This window comes from Barbatula barbatula (assembly GCF_947034865.1).
Source record: "Barbatula barbatula genome assembly, chromosome: 23".
Classification (NCBI taxonomy): domain Eukaryota; kingdom Metazoa; phylum Chordata; class Actinopteri; order Cypriniformes; family Nemacheilidae; genus Barbatula; species Barbatula barbatula.
The window spans coordinates 12,554,427-12,574,501 of NC_136786.1; the positions used below are offsets into that span (position 1 = coordinate 12,554,427).

The 20,075-nt window shown below is 37.7% G+C and overlaps 2 protein-coding genes across 2 annotated transcripts; both read left to right on the forward strand.

Annotated features, from left to right (window-relative positions):
• Positions 1-535: 535 nt before the first annotated feature.
• neto1l (neuropilin (NRP) and tolloid (TLL)-like 1, like) lies at positions 536-15,750 on the forward strand (the record flags this gene model as incomplete). Its single annotated transcript, XM_079487997.1, has 8 exons — positions 536-572; positions 2,677-2,736; positions 2,838-2,965; positions 8,797-9,025; positions 12,602-12,715; positions 13,520-14,096; positions 15,126-15,200; positions 15,736-15,750. The coding sequence occupies 7 exons, from the start codon at positions 536-538 to the stop codon at positions 15,184-15,186; spliced, it is 1,206 nt and encodes a 401-aa protein (XP_079344123.1). The 3' UTR covers positions 15,187-15,200; positions 15,736-15,750.
• Positions 15,751-17,954: 2,204 nt separating this feature from the next.
• On the forward strand, positions 17,955-19,822 carry timm21 (translocase of inner mitochondrial membrane 21). Its single transcript, XM_079487536.1, has 6 exons — positions 17,955-18,444; positions 18,606-18,668; positions 18,791-18,888; positions 18,976-19,049; positions 19,126-19,231; positions 19,335-19,822. Exons 1-6 carry the CDS (start codon positions 18,156-18,158, stop codon positions 19,425-19,427), a joined length of 723 nt encoding a protein of 240 aa, XP_079343662.1. The 5' UTR covers positions 17,955-18,155; the 3' UTR covers positions 19,428-19,822.
• The last annotated feature ends 253 nt before the right edge of the window (positions 19,823-20,075 follow it).

Here is a 20,075-nt window from a genome sequence, read left to right on the forward strand (position 1 = left end):
CAGTGATACACAGTGACCCACATAAGTTCTCATTGGAGGGTTAAAATGACAGCATTTATTTACCAGATCGACCCACAAATCAACCAGTCTCCTCTGTTAGGGTGATGTACCACAAACACTTCAGATATTAACAAGACGCTGCGGTTCAGTTGCTATGAATGAGATAAGTGCGAGGAAGCCCCGACTTCCAGTAAAAGTAGCCATTCATGAATTGATTATCTAGGGTGGCTAATGATTCTTTGTGGAAGGAGCTCAGAACAAAGTGTACTTGCATAACCTGAAAAGGTGGTGTTTTATTGCAATTTAAACTTGCAAAACATCATGTATGGAACAGTATTCGTCACGTTTAATTTTTGGTAAGAAATTTCTTTATCGTGACCTCTGCAATCAATTTAAATTAGCGTGGTGGTCTTTCCCAATTCAAGTAAATAAAACATGGTATTCTGTAACTAAGGCCACGTTTACACGATGAAAAACGGAAAAGTACACACGACAATGTTATCATTACAATGCGCGTTTACACAGATCCGCAAAAATGACCAAAACACTGTGTTACCCATGCCACGCCAGAGGTTGGTGACATCACTTTGTAAAGAAAAAACACCAGATTCCCTGATGATTGATTGACGGTTTATTGGAAGGCTGACTTCCGTCGCTAAAGAGACCATACAATACAGAGCGCTGCATTTCTCCTCATTTATAGTTAAGAGAAGCGTGCGCAAATATACAAAGAAACAAACAAGATGGCGAAAAGTTTGGACATTTGAAAGTTTTCCTTACACCTTCTCGTCCTCCCGTGTCTGATCCAAAAGCGCCGTTTAAAAACCCTTCGTTGCAGTGAATGAGTGTTAAGTTTTTGCTGTAGGTAAATAATTTGTGTCCGCTGGTGGTTCTAGCACTGGTTTAGCAAATCTACACTTTGCTGGAGAAGCGGTAACAAACTATTGCGCAGCACAAAAAAACCCCATGTAATCCGACATTGTTGTATTTGTTTCTTCTTCTTCGTTGTGTTTGGGTGTACACGCTCATACCACATCCCCCCCATACTCATGCGCACAATGTCGTTTTCTCATTCTTGCGTGCTGCGGTGTTTACACGGAAATTAGAACGCCGTGGTTTTCAAAAACTTGCACTTTGAAACCCGTTTACAAAGTTTGCGTTATCAGTCCCCTAAAACGCAGTTTCCGTGTAAACGGACAGCCAAATCGCATAAATTGTTTTGCGCTTTCACTTGAAAACGGTCTCATGTAATCGGCCCCTAAAACAGCTGTCCGGACTCCCTGTGGGGAGACTTTCCTATAAATGTGTATTTATAAGGCCTATGTCTTTTTGTATTATATAGAAAGTCATATTCAATGAGATTCCGGTCTTTAAATGTCATCGCTGTTGTCCACAGTGTGAATATCAATGTGGGATCACAGAGCAAAATGTCAGCCATACAGAATATAAGCATTTCATTTAACAGAGATGTGAGAGTAATACAACTGTCGACCTATTAGTTCTGTAGTGTAGCTTTGAATGTCTTGATTTATGATCTTCAGTTGTGATAAAGAACAGAAAGCATGGGACACATTAAATGTATATATTCATGAAGAATTTGGTGTCTACAGTATAAAATGGAGAGTAACAGTCTATGATATTATCTCTTGTGTAGAATTAACACAATATTGATAACCGAGTTTTACATCACGGTTATTAACAATGCCATTATATTGTGACACTACTATTTTGAACACTAGCAATCGCTATAAGCTAAAGTTGAATAAACAAGCATCGGTCTGATCATTAATGATACAAGTGAAGAGCTCATTTGCGTAAACAGACAACTCCATTTTTTTAAATAGTCAAAAATCATGTTTTTATTATGCATTCTAAGTTATAAAAAATTTGTTGTTGGGTTGTTTTGATTAAGTAATAATAATGTATAAATACAGCTATAACTGACTCAATAAAATATAATCAAAACGTGTGAACACGATTTTGAACAGGATTAAGAGTGATCTTTTTTTGCAAAACAAATCCTCAAGTTGGCTTATTTTACAGTAGCAGGCAATATTGTAGGCAATAATTTTGTGACAAATTAGATGTAAAAACCAATTCAAGTCAGCCCTTAAATATAATAAAAAGCTTTAAACCTGGTTTCACTAACAATATGTTAAAAAAAGGAAAATAAATCTTATTTATAATAGTTTCAGGTTCTGTTTTTGTGTTGTTATGAACAAAGATGAGAGACAGAAGATGAAAGACAGAAGATGAAAGACGGTGGAAAAAAAGAAGGATGGAGAGACAGTGTAATTAAAGTTTATTGAACGCTCGGTTCAATTAAAGAGCGATGCCTTTTAAAGGTTAACACAACTTAACTGTTCCACACGCGTCCTCTCTACATTGTTCTACATTGCAATTCTGCATCATTTTTAAAGACATCTTTCAAACATTCATAGAGACTATTGAACAGTTCACATATCTTATTGATCAATTCGGTTCGGTTCAAGTACCACAGTGCAATATTTATGGGTATTAGTATAGGGACTACAAATGTAAAATAGCCTGGGGGCTAATTTTGGCATATGTACATTGCTGTAAAGCTATGTTCATTCATATGCATTGTCCCTTTTAAATAAATAAATAAATAAATCTGAGTTATGTCAGTGTGATATTGCTGTTTTTACATCTTAGTTTATTCGTTCCTTCCAGATCCTGACTTTAAAGACATAGGAGTCCCCAAACCTCTTCCCTGTGGGTATTGTTTATTATTCTATAAGCATTTTCCATATGAATGCATCTAATGGCTTTCCGTTTCCTTAGCAGGGGTCTCATCTGTTTTTTCTCTTCTGCAGTTTGTGAATTCGAGATGGGAGGACCAGAAGGCATCATTGAATCACAGCAGATCACCAAAGACGGCAAAGCCTTGCAGACAGAGGCAGTGGACTGCAAGTGGTACATTCGTGCCCCACCTCGCTCCAAGGTCAGTCCCCCCAGTCCGCCTAATAACACCGCTGTTATTTCCCTGTTGTCATTCTCTTAGCCAGCCTATCACATTTTTGACATACGACAGCTTCTGTGTGCCTCCAGCCACGTGGTAACTGCCTAACTTAGCACTTGGCTCCCTGTTTTGCAGTCGTTTGCATTATGCGGCCATTACATAAACATCTTGGGGCGAATTTGTATGCAGTTGGTGGAATTCTGTTGAGGATAAAAATATGGCAGTGTGTGGAGATCCCAGATGAGCATTTTATTGCTCAGAGGCTGCTCCTCATTGCTCAGGAGATATAATGGAGTTTTCTGTTAAGTTGCAAAGTCTTAACTTGGTCAAAAATGTAGAATTGATGAGCTTGATGAGAAAAGTTTGTTTACTTTAAATGGTATCTGAGAAATCTGAGTAGCAGGGGACTTTTATAAAAGCCTCAATTTGTTCTCCATTTTATCTTATTTAGCCATTAAAGAGATTTTAATCTGTGCTGTGGGGATGAGTTCTCCAGGCTAGCATTGTTTTATAGAAAATGAGAATAAAAGAAAAGGGCCACCATGTGGAAAAGGTCAGAAGGTGGAGTTTATTTGGGGGTAAGAATCACTTTTATCATCTGGGCACTGTTGCCAGGAGAGGGGTTTAAAGCTCATGAAATTGCCCTGGCCTCAGTACCTAACCCTGCACAGAAAATCCTTCTTTTTTTTCAGCAGCCTTTTACATTACTTGGTACAATGACACAGCACACGGATAGCTCGGATCGCTCGATTTCTTTTATTTTTTATTCCCATCTAAATGTGGACACATTTAACATTTTATTTATTACAAACTGGAACTAGAATACAGGATGCTGTTTGTTTTAACATTTATGTTTACAAAGAAATATGTGATGTTGTGAATATAGTTTTGTTTTAGTTACGCAGCAAAAAATTATAAACTGATATTTATTTTAGCACATTCAGTATGCTATATTTATCAGTCAGCATCCCGGACCAGACCTATTTCATATTATGTTTTATGTTATATTTATACACATTTTGTAATGTACATTAAATATCACTTGTGTGCAAATGAATGCTACAGTTGTATTTACTCAGAGATAGGTCTATTAGGCTACCTATGGATGGATCAGTAGCCAGATTTGACAAAACACAGTAACCTATTGCCTGTGTATCTTGAGATAACGTTCTTCAAAAAGTGTTGACTTGAGAGGGAAAATCTGTGTTGTGCCACGGCTTGTTGATAATATTTGAGCCTAATGTGATTTATTGCTTCAGAAATTGATTTTCGTTCTCTCTGATGTCCTTCCAGAGACACAAATCAAAAGCACACGTCCTTGTCTTTTCACAGTGATTAGTTTTGCTCAGCTATTCAGACTTTGTATTCTTCACCTGTTATGCATCATGACTGCATTTTTTATGAATTAATACTCAACGTTTGAAGAATGTATGTTTGTTGAAAGAGGATGAATCCAACCACAGCGTATTTAGTCATGTGCTGTACCATTTTTTTACAGCAGACTTTAAGTCATTCTAAGTGCTTCCTAAAATCATCCTTGAGTTGGTCTCCATAAAAGTGTAGTACTTAATGAAATGATGAGTTACAGTGCTGGATCAATGTTATATTTGGTTGCCTATAAAATTCTCAAAGGAAGGATTGTCTGAAGCACAGATGGTCAGGTATCTGTTGTGCGTTCCCCTAGCTATCAGATAATGTTGCTCATCTAACTCTCCTCACCGCATGTCTGTCAGGCTTTCATATATCTCATCCAATTAAAGCACACGCACGTAAACTTACAGACATGCACACTTTTATATTTATTTGATTTATTGTCTGATGGTAAAAGAAAAGGATTAGAAATGGCAAAGCCATCACTTCTCTTTTACTTTTAAAGGTCCAGTGTATGAAATTTAGTGGCATCTAGTGGTGAGGTTGCAAATTGCAAACAACGGCTCACTCTACCCCACCCTCTTCATTTTCAAAGCACTACGGTGGGTGACACAGGACAAAGCTGTTGTCACGTTTTTGTTTCTTTGTCGAAGGAGATCGTATATTTATGAAACGCGCTCTGTAGAGCGGTTTGTCCGTTTAGGGCTACTGTAGAAACAACACGTCGAATTTCACGCAAGCGGACCTGCGGTGTATGTAGATTTAAATAACTATTTCTAAGGTAATAAAACCATGATGTAAGGTCTTTATACATTATGTGTCGTGAAGACGAGTGATGAGACACGGACAGAGGACCCAGGTGCAGACAGCGGGCAAGGGGTTAAATAAAGGACCAAATCAAGAGGGGAACAAGTGTAGGAACAGAGACGAGACCGGAGAGAGCGTATGGCAAGCCAAATCAACAATAATTGTCTCTCTCCACATTAAACATGAGGTTCTGTCATGATCCTGCCACTAGACCAAGAGAAACATGACATGATGTGGCAAATCATGACAGTTATGTATATTATATTGCATTTCTGTCAATAGAGCCTCGCAAAAATTACTCATTGGACCTTTAAATGTAATTTGAATCAAACAGCACTGGATGTGCAGTGTTTTATCAGTCTAATTGTGACCGTATGTTCAAAACCCAAAAGTCATGAAAACCATGCAGTTCCATTTATGTGAAGGAATCATTGTTCTGATTTATATTCCTGCTCATGAGGGTCTCTGAGCTGCAACACTTTGCACTGCTCATCTTGCTCTTTCTCTCTAGTCTGCTGGGAAAGGTCGGCTGATGCAGGGTACAAATAAGTCAGCACAGAGGGGGATATAAACAGCACCTCAAACACATCTGCATGCCCTAAAGAGACAGCAGGCCCCAATGGGACAGATGTTGCTTTTTCTGTGTCACGCAGCCATGACTAATTTATTCTAAAGAAACGGTAAAGATGAAGCAATTAGAGTGTACTCAAACAATCATGCAGAACCTGCAGTTAGCATGATGTGTTGGCGTGATTCAATTAAATTCACGTATAAACTTTAGGTCAGGAATCTGGTTTCTGACACGTTGAGTTCTGTTTGTTACAAAAACATATTACAATATGTTGTATTAGTATTAGGTCATTGTTGTCATACAGGAGAAGAATATAGCTATACAATGCACGTGGATAGCATAGTTCTAAACAAATTCCTTGGAATTTACGTAATGGGATATGTTTGCATTTATATCGAATTGTGAATTCTGATTGCAGACTTATTTTGAGATCGCTTCTGAAACATCAGAGGAAACATGAAATTACCTTTCTAAAGAGAAAAATCTTTGAAGCAGAACGCATAATGGGGAAGTTCACCCAAAAAGGAATTTCATCATTTACTGATCCTCATACAGTAACATTCTAAACCTGTATAACTTTCTTTCTTCTGCAGAACACAAAAGAAGATATTTTGAAGAAAGCTGGTAACCAAACAACATTGGCCCCCGTTGACTTCCATTGTATGAACACAAAACCAAATAGAGATTTCTCAAAATATCTTCTTTTGTGTTTCACTGAAGAAAGAGTTCATATATAGGTTTGGAATGACATGGGGATGAATAAATAATGACAATTTCTATTGTTGGGTGAACTATCCCTTTTAGAAGTCTCCATTTGTATAGGATGACAAAAATTAAGATATAAGATAAATCATCTCTAATAATTTTCTCACGATGGTTGCGTTTTATTTTGGTTTATATATGGATCTGTGCGATCTGAGGACACTCCAGAATAAATATTTAATTTTGTACCATCATATAATATTGGCGGTTCCTGTACCCTGGGGTTTGCAATGTCCTGTTATTGGCAATTCAGTTGTTGGTGAGGGCACTCTCAGCAACAGCTTTTGGATTTTTGCTTTCAGCTGCCCTGAGGATACGAATCTGTCGAACTCCATACTCTCAGATTCTGGTCTATTACGCCACAGCATCTCTCCACAGCTGTCTATAACACTAATTTTCATTAAATGAGGGACATGTTTAAGTTTAAACGGATAACTTTTTCATTTAAAACCTCATGACACCGTGTTATGTTTTGCTTAGATAAACAGGATTGTGGATTTTAATAGATAAGATTCAGGTTTTTATGTTGAAACACTGCATGTATTTCATTTAAAAAGCAAACGCACCTTGTTTTTAGATTAATAGGTGAGTCTTTCTTAATCAGCGGTAGGTTTCCCTGTTATTTTATTCAGTTTTCTAAGCAACCTTTCAAAATCAATTACGTCTAATTACCGTCTCGCACATTACTCATATTTCGTGCCTAAAAAGTGCTTACAAACTGGCATGTACTGTAGTGAATTAACTTCCATCTTTATGGAATTCTCTGAGGGCGTGTGGGAAGCCCAGTTCATTTCATTATTTCTGTAGTGAGTGGGATTTTATGTATTTGCATGCGTATCAGTGACGCCCCCATGCAGTTTTGCTGACGATGAGAGATTGTACATGCCAAAGCGCTTTAGAAAGAATGTGGCTCCTCTAGTTCATTACTTATATCGCAGGTGTCAGGATGTTGTGGGTGGCAGGGACGAGCCTACCGACGTGGCTCACCATGCAATGGTTGATGCTGAATGAAACGTTATTACAGAAAGAACTACTGAGCGAAAACATGCAATCCTTTATTCATCGGGACAACTGTGCGTCTCAATTTACTTGTCATAAAAAAACACTGAGTACTCATTAAAAGTGATAACACCGCATTTCGGTGCCGCAAACTCCAACCACTGCTGGGAGATACAAAGGTGGCGGACACAGAAGCAGAACGTTTTATGTAAATATTGGGAGATCATTACGGCTGTCAAGCCTGTCAAATGGTGTTTGCAAATCACGGTAAGGGTCATTCTTACAGTATGCTTAATATTTCCAACAGTGTAATTGGGATTTTGGATGAGGGGAGGTGTGAAAGTAGCTTGATTAGCGTTAGATTGAGTGAGAATAGAGCAGATGGTTCATTCTAACACCTCAGTGGTTTTTTAAGATTGGCACGAGTGGGGCTGCAGTTTATTGGAGTGCCGCAAGAGCTTGTCAGTCTCAAGTGTCAAATTATCACTCCTTTCAATCATCACTCTTTTTGATTATCTCTCCTTTCAATCATCACTCTTTTTGATTATCTCTCCTTTCAATCATCACTCTTTTTGATTATCTCTCCTTTCAATCATCACTCTTTTTGATTATCTCTCCTTTCAATCATCATTTTGATTATCTCTCATTTCAATCATCACTCTTTTTGATTGTCACTCCTTTCAATCATCACTCTTTTTGATTATCTCTCCTTTCAATCATCACTCTTTTTGATTGTCACTCCTTTCAATCATCACACTTTTTGATTGTCTCTCCTTTCAATCATCACTCTTTTTGATTGTCACTCCTTTCAATCATCACTCTTTTTGATTGTCACTCCTTTCAATCATCACTCTTTTTGATTGTCACTCCTTTCAATCATCAGTTCTAACGCATGGAAAAAGTTCAAGCAAAGCATGCTGTTGTCATCCTGTCCACCAGACAACTCACTTCTATTTAAATGTCCCAGCAGCCTCAGAGGAGACAAGAGAGCAGTGGGATTTTATTTTTAATGGAAATTCTAATATCACTTCGTGAAAACAATGTATTCATTTTTTAAAGATGCGGCACGTTTGTCCAGTGTACTTTCACTTCACAAAAAACAACGCATATGCTTTTTAAACACGCAACACTTTTGTTCACTCATAGAAACCTGTGTTTCGTTTTTGTCAATACATGACACGTTTGTTCATAGTCCGTTCGCTCATAGAAAACAATGTGTTTGGTGTTAAATAATGAGACACAGTGTTTGACATATTTTTATTTATGTGACCCTTGTTTCAAGTAGTGTTTTTCTCTCTTTCAGATCTACCTGCGTTTCCTAGACTACGAGATGCAGAACTCCAATGAGTGCAAACGTAATTTTGTGGCGGTGTATGATGGCAGCAGCTCAGTGGAAGACCTGAGGAATAAATTTTGCAGCACAGTGGCCAATGACATCATGCTGGTGACCGCGCTGGGCGTGGTCCGCATGTGGGCCGACGAGAGCAGCCGGAAGAGTCGCTTCCGTGTACTCTTCACTACCTTCCAAGATCGTAAGAGATATGAAAATGCACTCTTCTAGCTCATACCCCTGTTAAAAAAACAGTATATGGTTAGGTGTGTTTTGAAGCTGGTTGTAAACTGGTTTAAGTTGATCATGTGCTGGTCCTAAGCACCTAGCTTCTTCTTAGGACCAAGTCAAAACCTGTTCAGGATCAGGTTAGACCAGCTCATGACCAACTAAAGACCAGCTCAAACCAGCTCAAACCAGCCACAATGTTTTAAAACACACCTAACCAGCATATGCTGTGTGCCTCAGTGTATTACAATAAATTCATACTTTTTGGGTACATTTCACAAAAATTTAAGTAGAAATTTGTTTTATTAGGACCATTAGTATTTTGTGCATTATGAATTAATTATTATGATTACAGTAACATAGAAATTAATATTGTTGAACGTACAAAATACTACAATGCTGTATAGTTGACATTATTTGTTTTAAAGATGCAATCCATAACGTCTCCTTCTCTATCGCCATCTCCAAACATGAACCAGATATTTCTTGACACAATTCTTGTAATCGTGTACACATGTTTGCAGAAACACTGACACACTGACATCTAACACTTCTCACATCTCTTTTATGAATGCACACACACACTCCCTCCCTCATTTTCATTTACACGTACACACCTGATAGAACGCTTAATCGAGCAGTGCTTGGAAGATCAAATTAACTCATCCGTAGGTCTATTAAAGAAATACAAGCCATATATTTAGCCGGTCCTGTTCTATCAATGATTGGAGTCAGAAACGCACTGCAAACCTTACAGAATATCATTATATCTTATAAACATCATCAGCCGGTGGTCAGTGTACAAGACCACCAGTACATAAGGGACATCAGGGTGCAATAAATTAACTAGCCACATAAAACTTCCCAGAGTGTTATTTAAAAGCAACACTGAAGCTGTAAAATGCTCATTCCCATGTCGTTTTCCTTCCCATGTTGAATATAAAATTATCTTGCTTTCCTGTTCCCCAGCTAAATACCTTAATAAGAAGAAGAAGGGCTTAAATGGGAGGGGACCATTGACGCATATAACAGGATTATTCATTTAAGCTGTTTTTGCAGTGATGGAGCTGTTTCTTGGTAGCATGGGGGGCTAGCGCAGGGCCCCTCCTCCTGGGCTTCTTTGATTCGTGATCCACCACAGTTGGGCTTCACAGCATCAGATGCAGTCAAGTCACTGTAAAGCTTAATGGGAAGCGCGAGAGAGAAAAGAAAGATATTCAGGAATCGCGGCGAACAAGAAACAAGAAATGATGAAGATTGAGTGTTTGGTTGATGGAGAAGATGCTGAGAGAGAGGAAGGAGGGACCGAGTGATAAAATAGGGGTTTAAGGTTTGGCATGTAGCACACTCATCATTACTGCACGCCGCAGGCATCAAATACCATCCTCCATATTGGTCTCACTGCTATTCTTGTGTCTGGTCCCAATGGCCTGCATAAAGAATGCCAACCCGATCAGGCCCCGCCAGACACTGATGGGTAAAACATTAAAAGGATACGGTAATAAGTGGCACTACCATCTTTACTGCGCCTGGTTAAAACTGCAGATGCTAGCTTGTGGCCACATAAGCGAGACTGAGTTTATGTCTCAATCCGTTCAAGTAATTTAACTTCTCTGGAAGTTATTTCTGGGGCTGTGCCATTGTCAACGGTTGCAGAATTTCCCAGAATGCACCGGGTGGTACTACACTTTTAAGAGCTGCAGTGAAGAAGCAAAATAAACCAAACAACTTGGGTTTTTAGTAATAACAGTTTAATGGGCAACCTCACGGCTGACCGTCCCTTAATTCATTTTAATTATATTGATTCACAATTTAGGTAGGAAGAGTGTAGACTAAGTCTACAGAGTAACAACTCAGCCTTTACTTTCTATTATTGATGTTGTGACTATAATCGACATAAGTTTGCATTTGAAGAGGGAGGCGGATATCCTGAAGCATGCAGGTGAAAAATGGTTCAGGGAAGGACTTGGTGGTTTGGTGCCGAGGGCCTTGAGGGTAAAGAAAGCATATAATGCTCTTTCTGAGATAGAAGGAGGCAGCTGCGCGTCTGCGTCGGTCTTCGTGAATAGCGATAGGTGGATTTCTGTATGAGCCCAGTGTCCTTTGTGCAGCCCTATCCAGTGAATGAACACAGGATGTGCGGTTGCCCGGGTAACACCCCTGCATAACTTGTTCAGACACTAACTTATGCTCTCTCTCCCACTCTCTCTCTCTCCATCTCTCTCTTTCTGATTTGCTAGACTCAGCAGCTAAAGGGGGATAACTCCATCCACAGAGAAAGTCTTACCCAACATACCTGTTAAAAAATTAAACACAGTCTACATTTGGCCTACTACAAAAGCACATTATAATTTTGAGACAGTGAGAATAACTGATTCCGAGAGCTCATTCATAAATCGTGTCAAAAGACGCATTTTCACACCGCTGTCAAAACTTCTGGATTCTTACGTATATTAGTAATTCGACAAATTGAGTCGTGGCAGGTCTATCAACCTTCAGCAGAGCTTTAACTGAAGACCTGTCCACATCGGTGTGTGGAATAATTTGTCAGAATTCATTTATGCAATGCGGTGGTAAGGGAACGTTGAGCACTGAGCAAAAGGCCACTTTTATTATAAGATCACCGAAATGAATTCCTCTATAGGATAGAGAAGACCCACCTTTAAATAAAGTCCTGTCTCATTTGGCGAGCTGGTCAGGAGAAGTACAGTTCTGCAGCGCCGCTTTGTGGTGACACGGAGAACTGTATCCGCATTTAAAGAGTTGTGAGATGTCCAGAGTGATGATTCATCCTAATTTGCATTGTTATTTCTCACCTGGGAACAGTTCGGGAGTACGGCCATTAATAATTCTACAAGGTACATCATTGCAACCTTGACTCTGTGTTATTTTAGAAAGGTTCTTATTTTTGTACAAACGTGGTGATCTGTCCTCCGCTGACCGTAAAATACAGTAAGTAACAAAAAGTTGTAGTGAAGTTACGCCCTCTTTAAAAGTCACCTTGGCTTTGATTGAGGCTCACGTTGTAATTCAACACTTCTTTTATGCATATTTTCACATCTCATTTTTCATGATTTCTGCTTTTATACATATTTCAGCTTCAAATGGGACCGTTTGAACACCCTCCCTTATGTATTTTTTATGCACGACACCAATATTAAATCAATCTTCTTTGATCTTTGAAGGATATAAGCAGTTGTGGAATTCTTAAACTACTTGAGGTTTGTATCTGTAATAGTATCTTTGTATATTAATAGTGATGCGTATTACAAAATAGCTGTACAACTCCTTCAGACCCTGACCTTTTTGTGCATATTTGAGGAGCTGGATTCAAATTCAAGCCCAGCAGAAGGCAACAGAACTGAATTTGGTTGGTTTGAGTAATGAGTTTCTAAATGTGAACTATATTGATGCACAGACACAGTCAGACAGACATGGGGTATGATTCATTTGATGAATTGTGTTCAGAGGGTAAGATTATAGACATTGTCTTATTACCAACAAGAATGAAGTGAAATTTAACATGAGCATTATCCATTTTTCCTCTCAGCTCCCTGTGAGGCAGATACCTTCTTCTGCCACAGTAACATGTGTATCAATAACACACTGGTGTGCAATGGAATCCAGAACTGTGTGTACCCCTGGGACGAGAACCACTGCAAAGGTGAGTCGTACGGTTCTGTTGTACTGTTAGTTGGCACCAATTTTAGTGGTCTGTGTGCCTTTGTTATACTGAAGATTGATGTTTGGTACGTTGGGAGATCCGAAAAATGGTCCCAATGCTTGATAGATGGTGAAAAAAATATATATCTTCTTAGCCCGAGCTGTGAAATACGCAATGGTTTTCACATTAAAAAACCCACGGTTGTAAAAGACTTTAAAGTTATAGTTAAGCCAAAAATTTAAATTCTGTCATTATTTAGTCACCCTCACGCCGTTTCAAACATGTATGACTTTATTTCTTCTGCAGAACAGAAAAGAAGATATTTTGAAGAATACGATGGCGGAACCCATTTACTGCTATTGTCTGGACACAAAAGCAATGCAAGTCAATGGGTACCATTGCTGTTTGGATTCTTCAAAATATTTTCTTTTGTGTTCTTCAGAAGAAAGAAAATAATACGAGTTCAAAATGACAAGAGGGAAATTATGTTTTTTTTATATTTTTGGGTGATCCTTCCCTTTATATAGACACCCCTCAATTTTCAAATCCATCCTCATTTGGTATGAAATGCCATACTTTGCATGTACCCCTGAAAGTAAACACTCCACTGCCTTGAATCAAAGCCAGCACAGATGTTATGCGCTCACTGTGGTACATAAATGTCAAACATCTCCCATTAGAAAGATTTACTGATTCTGTGTGCTGTTTGTAGTCTCCGTAAAACAACACTTTCAACAGAAGCGAACTTAAAATTACACTGCATGCCTGAAGTAATTTATCACCCTTCATGTTTGTTTCTTGCAGAAAAGCGGAAAGCAAACATCTTGGACAACCTCAACAACACAAACAGCACCATTATTGGTGTAACATGCTGCATCGTGCTGATCCTGCTGGTGGTATCGGTCATCGTTCAGATCAAGCAGCCACGGAAAAAGTACATCCTGAGGCGCGAGGACTTCGACCCCACCATGTTCCAAGAGGTGTTCCAGGAGCCGCCTCATTACGAACTGTGCACCCTCCGTAGCGCGGCGGCCACCTCCGCGGATCTGGCCGAGCTGGCCGAGGACTTCGAGAGCTACCACAAGCTCCGGCGCGCCTCCTCACGCTGCGTGCACGAGCACCACTGTGGTTCTTCGCAGGTGCCCAGCGTAAAGGGCAGTCGCGGAAACCTCAGCGCCCGCGAGGCGGCGGCGGCCATACTGACGGACCTTCCGCCGCAACCGGTGCGGCCGCTTCCACCTCAGACCAACCGCAGGAACATTCTGGTGATGAGACACACCTACTCGCAAGACGCCACAGATGCCTGTGACCTGGATGATGAGCTAGAGGAGGTTCCTACAACCAGCCACAGGCTCTCCAGACATGAGAAAGCAGTGCAGCGGTTAGTATTTATAGATTTATATTTAATTAGAATAAACATTTCAAGAATTTATTTTAATATTTCTGGAACTGCTTAACCCCCGACTTTTTATTTTTAGCTTCTCTCCTCATTGAGTTGTTTTAGTTGTATTCGTCCATTCTTTTTTCCTGTGTTCTTCCTGTTTTGTCAGACAAGCATCAGGGTCAGATTTAAGTTGGTTTAGAGATACAGAAGTTCTGAGCTTTAGGAATTTGTCTGCTGCATGTTTACGGCCACAGACACATCTATTATATTAATGCTGAGCAACTACCACGCTGCATGATGATCTATATATGAAGTTTGATGGAACTATGAGATAAACAAAGATCTCTTTCATGAATTAAAATGAACAGAAAAAATAGGGTTTTTACATTATATTATTAGCACTTAAAGAGATTAATATAATATAAATGAATATTCTGTCATCATTAACTCACTTTCTTGTCATTTCAATCCTGTATGACGTTCTTTCTTCCGCTTAAGACAACATATTATATTTTATTTTAAATATATATTGTTATTAAAGATATTTTGAAAATTGTTGGAAACAGAAAAACGGTGGTACCCACTTACTTGTTTTTGTGTCCATATGTCACATCTATGTACGATGTGAAAGGGTACCGCCATTGTTCGGGTACCAACATTCTTCAATCTTCTTTTGTGTTCTTCAGAAGAAAGAAAGTCATACAGATTTCAAATTAAATGAGGGTGAGTAAAATAATATATGTTAGATGAACTATCGCTTTAATACACAAAGTGCACTAAAATAATATGCAAACGTCCACATTTTTTAAGAAAATAAATTAATATACTGAAAAGAATGCTAAACAGGGAGTATGGTAGGACTAGTGTCTACAGAATATAAATTCGATAAATGAAAAACTGACATAAATTCACATGTTTATTGTTCTCCAGTGACAATATTCAATAGTTGCAGACAAAACACAAATTGCTGTAATTCATTATGTAATGAGTAATGTGATATTAAACATACAAGCAATGACATTCCAGGTTCTGCCTCATTGGGTCTCTTAACAAACATGAATCTGAGTACAACACAACTAGGGTGTAAGAGACAATCTGAAGGTAAGAACTCTTTAAGACCTCAATATATTTCTTTACATTTTGTGTGGTACCTGAGTCAGTGTTCGTTCTTGTATTGTTTGTTTTCTATTCATGTTCGGTTCTGTCCTTCATCATTGCCATTGAGATGGTCATCATGAAGATATGTGACCATCTTGCTTATTAGTCCAAACCTTCTATATGTTGCTTGTCATTTTTGCTTTTTCAATTTATTTTCGTGATTTTTATTGCATGGAATGAATTGTTCAATGTTTGCTTGATATATCAAACTTGACGTTTATAAATAACAAACAAATTTGACATTTTGAGACACTTTCAAGTTTAACAAAAATATATTTTAACTAAACAGTGATATGTTTTAATATACTTTTACAGCTCATTGTCTATAGAATATGCAAAAAGCAACATATGTATTGGTGGTAATAAGCTGGCTTTGTTGTGTTTGTGCGTAGCAGATGATTGTGTGTGTTGTTTTTTATTGTGTAATGTGCAATGGTGTGTTTCTCATCATTCGTCATGCGTTGTCTCCATCATGTAGACTTCTTGAAAATAGTGCAATCCTGGATCAGTACGAGCAAGCTTCAATGAAATATGAAAATGTGGACCGGAGATAAACACCAGCAATAATAAAATACGGACATTTTAATGACAAATTTGTCAAAAACACCTACAGATGGACATGGATACAGTAACTATGAGAGTGACTGCTAAACGTACACCTAATTCAGGATCATTGACTTTTTTTAAATTACTTATTTAGGATTGCAGAACATAACATGAAGGTTTGTGAAAATGTGTGGTGGTTTCATTTTATGTGAGTATATGTGAATTACTATTTATTGTTGTACTGCATGCTTTTAATTTCATATTTTGCTGCCACAGTTATCTCTTTTGGGGGGGGGGGGATTAGCAACTGGACACGTACGTACAGCAACCCAAGAATAATTTATTGTAGAAAAATTATAACAAATGGAATGACCTTTAGCCCCTTCCCTCCCCTATAGTTTTTTGCAATAGTAACTGCATGCGAAAATCTAAAGAAAATGTATAATATAACATTTATGATTAAATTAAAAAGTTATGGATCTAAATAATACAATTATTTAGCAACAAACGTTTAGTTGCTGCTGTTCAGGAAATCATGATGACAATAGGTTAACGTTCGCTACATTTCAGTAGCACACAAACTTTGTATGTTAAACTTTTGTAGATGACTTGGCCAATAGCTGAACCACCAACACCAAATCAGAATGTATGCTTTGTCAAAAACAATAAAGTATTATCATGAATTATAATGACTTTAAAATGATAAACATTTTATGCTTTTGCATAGTACTTCTTATTAACGTTCAAATAATGTAGCTTTATCTGTGTCCATTATAGAATGAGCGAGGCCAGAGACATCTATTTTCATTTGGAAACTTTTTAGCTAATCTGTAGAAAAATAGAAGGCACAAAGATTTGCTTCCACAAAATGCCTTTATGGGTTCTGATGTTGTGTTTATTAGTTAAAGTCAAATTTATTAGAAAAGTTAAATGAATGCATAAAGTTATTTTATTTGCTATTTAGAAAACCCCTAATTTCAGCATTACAGTTGCTGTTGTCAATGCTAGTGTGATATTCATATTTTTTTTATCTTGTGGCTTAATTTATTCGGGATGGAATCAGTTTTGTATTTTAAGTTCACCCGATATGTTCATTTCTTTACAGGCTGTTACTTCATACCTTACACCTCACCTAAGATTGACAACTTTGGAACCTTGACCATCTAATGGAAACAGCCTCAAAGAATTTGAGGAAACTTGATTTGAAGGGGTGCAGCATTGTGGTTGTTTTTGTCAATCTTTAGTGAATTTGATGGTGAAATACTGTGGCACTAACTTGTATTTTATTCTAAGTAGCTGAAACTGTGAAGCTCTTGGGGACTCTATCAAACACTGGACTGAAACTGAATTTACAAACTGATGTACATTGTTCATTCAGTGGATTTTGAATCAGACATGTTTTTGTTTCCTCTGATTTGACCTCGCGGGGTTATATTGTAATGCTCAGATTATTTTTCAATACAAATTGTAATGTTTTAAGTAGGTGCATAAAATTTGTACTTTGCAAAGAGCATAGTTGAACAACTTTAACATATTCTGAAACCATAAGGTGCGATACTTGAACCAACTGATAAAAAGGTGTAGTCTGTATTCCTTGGGTAATTTTACTGTGATTAGTTCTGATATCTTGTGATTTACCCGGTTAGCGTCTCAGAAGTGTAAACACAAGACATAATCACAAAGAAAACCAGTTGGTCTTGTCTATGCATACACTAAAAGATCAGAAATACCCAGGATTCAAATAATTCCTATGTAGTTTCTTTCTGATGAGAAAGGGGTGGAGCACAACATGTTTGAATAGTTCCTGACACTTCCGATTTAAGAAACCTATTAATGACAAAAAGTATTTAGTTAATAATCAATTTGATTTATGCTGGAAAGAATGTTTTAAATAAAGTGAATCCTACTTCATTTGTTTGTCTGCCTTGAAACTTCCTTCTGTGTTACTAAAACATACATAATATTTGATGTGTTACCGTAATGTATTAGAAAGAAATTGTATTTTTGTTGTTTAATTTTTTTATTTTCAGGTGTTTTATACGAGAGCCGATATATTTATTTGCACGTCAGAAAATAAGAAAGAGCTCATATTATGCATTGCGTTAAAGTGAAATAGTCTACTATAAATAGATCATAAGATTGTTTAAAAACGTACATTCTTTGCGTAATCGGTACTTTTCTTTTGAAAAACGAAGACGACGTGAAGCCAACAACCACTGCTAGCTACAACACCATCACGGCTCATAAGACAAGCTTTGATAGTCAGCATTGGAATCATGTTGTTATAGGGTGACACACGACAAAACGTTTATATTGACTTCCTAAATAGGTCTATTTTTAAACTTTGAGGTAATGATAATGAACTGTTTAGTATTCACAGTGTGCAGGTCGACCCGTTGTGTGCGGGACGTATTGAAACGCGTGCATGTCAGATTGCCACAGCAGACGTCAGACTTACAGACACAAAGTTCTTTTTTGCAAACAAATCGATGTCCTGGATCCCAGTGGATCATCTGTCAAACTCGATTTCTTCATGTCGGGGCTCAACTCTGCAGTAAGGATGATAGACAGAAGAGTACTGACCATGTGTCAGTTTCCAGAAGTTCGTACACATCCCCAAGTCTTTCCACAGCACAGAAAGGTACATTACGCGCGTTACCTTAAATAGCAAATGAAGGCCAATATACAATAATTACTGCCATTTAATTTGACATTATATTAAAAATGTATACCCTAGAACACAACATTATAGTTATATTTAAATGTAAATAATACGCAATGGTATTTGTCTGTTTTTTACAGCCAAACAGGCAGGCAAAGACTTCACCTATTTGATTGTGGTGCTTATTGGGCTCGGAGTTACAGGTGAAGTGTAATAGATGTATGTGGTACATAAAAACAGCTATTGCTGAAATAATGATAGTTATGTCAGTCAGATATAAAAGGTATAATAAACTAATAAGGGAGACATCCTATGTCTATTGTAGGTGGATTGCTCTATGTGGTCTTTCAGGAGCTATTTTCCTCATCAAGTCCAAGCAAAATCTACGGAAAAGCTTTTGAGAAGTGCAGGTCTCACTCAGAGGTATCATCAACTCAAGCATGCCTGCCAAGACCGCAGATATACTGTTGTGATAATTGTAAATAACATTTTTCTTTATGAAACGTAAAGGTAATTGGAGCTTTCGGAGAGCCTGTCAAAGGCTTTGGAGAGACCAGTCGACGTGGTAGAAGACAACAAGTCAGGTACAATATCCAATGTAATTGAACACAGATGACTTTTATACACGCGCCTCATGCTTGTGTGTGATTTTGCCTTCAGTCATGTTGAGTACATAAAGGATGGGCTCAAACACATGAGGCTGAAATTTTACATTGAGGGATCCGAGCCGGGTTTACGGGGAACTGTTCATTCAGATTCAAAAGAGGTACATTTCAACATTTCTAGGATGCTTTAAAAACAACACATGAAAGTGTTGTAATGTATAAGTGGTTAGGTAGTCTGCAGATAACTGCTTCTTTTTCTGACAGAATCCAGAGACGGGAAAGTACGAATTCCGGTATATTTTTGTTGATATAGACACCTATCCCAGGAGGACAATCGTCATTGAAGACAACAGATAGGATTAATGTTAACAAGGTTACATGTATATTGCAAATTTCAATGGCAGACATTCAAACTAACATTAATCAAGAATTAATCAAGATTTGTCATGCTTGACTTTTGTTGATTTAATTATCACAACATTGTATAGACTAGCCTGTGTAGAACCTGAATTGTACGTTTTTGAGTGTGTTGGTTTTGAAATACCTTGCATCATGCAGATGGTTTGGCCTGTTTTATTATAGTGTATGTCGTTTAAAATAAAGTTTGAACCTGTAATTCAGTTGGGAATCAATTAATATGGAATACACAACAATGAATAAATGAAACAATGGACTGTGTGCTTTTCTTTCTGCCTTTAGATTGGCCAAACATTTATGATAAAAACGTGAACAAAATAGAAAATTCCAAAGCTAATAGTTTTCATATTTGAAATTTGGATAACCATCCACTGATGAGGAGACTGTTCAGCGATGTTTTTGGAAAAGTAAATTCCTTCTTCCTAGGCTGCGTTTTATTACCATTTCAGTACCACTTGTAAAATATGTAAATATTCTACAGAACAACGCAACGTTAATAAAAATCTTCATATATACGATTGTAAACACACACAATTTTTGTTATTTTTAATTGCTTAATAACCAGAATAATGTAGTACATAACTTACT

Coding starts and splice junctions, on each gene's coding strand:
- timm21 (XM_079487536.1), top strand. CDS start 18,156: ATGATAATGAACTGTTTAGTATTCACAGTGTGCAGGTCGACCCGTTGT. Junction 18,669..18,790: donor TATTGGGCTCGGAGTTACAG/GTGAAGTGTAAT, acceptor TGTCTATTGTAG/GTGGATTGCTCTATGTGGTC. Junction 18,889..18,975: donor AGTGCAGGTCTCACTCAGAG/GTATCATCAACT, acceptor TGAAACGTAAAG/GTAATTGGAGCTTTCGGAGA.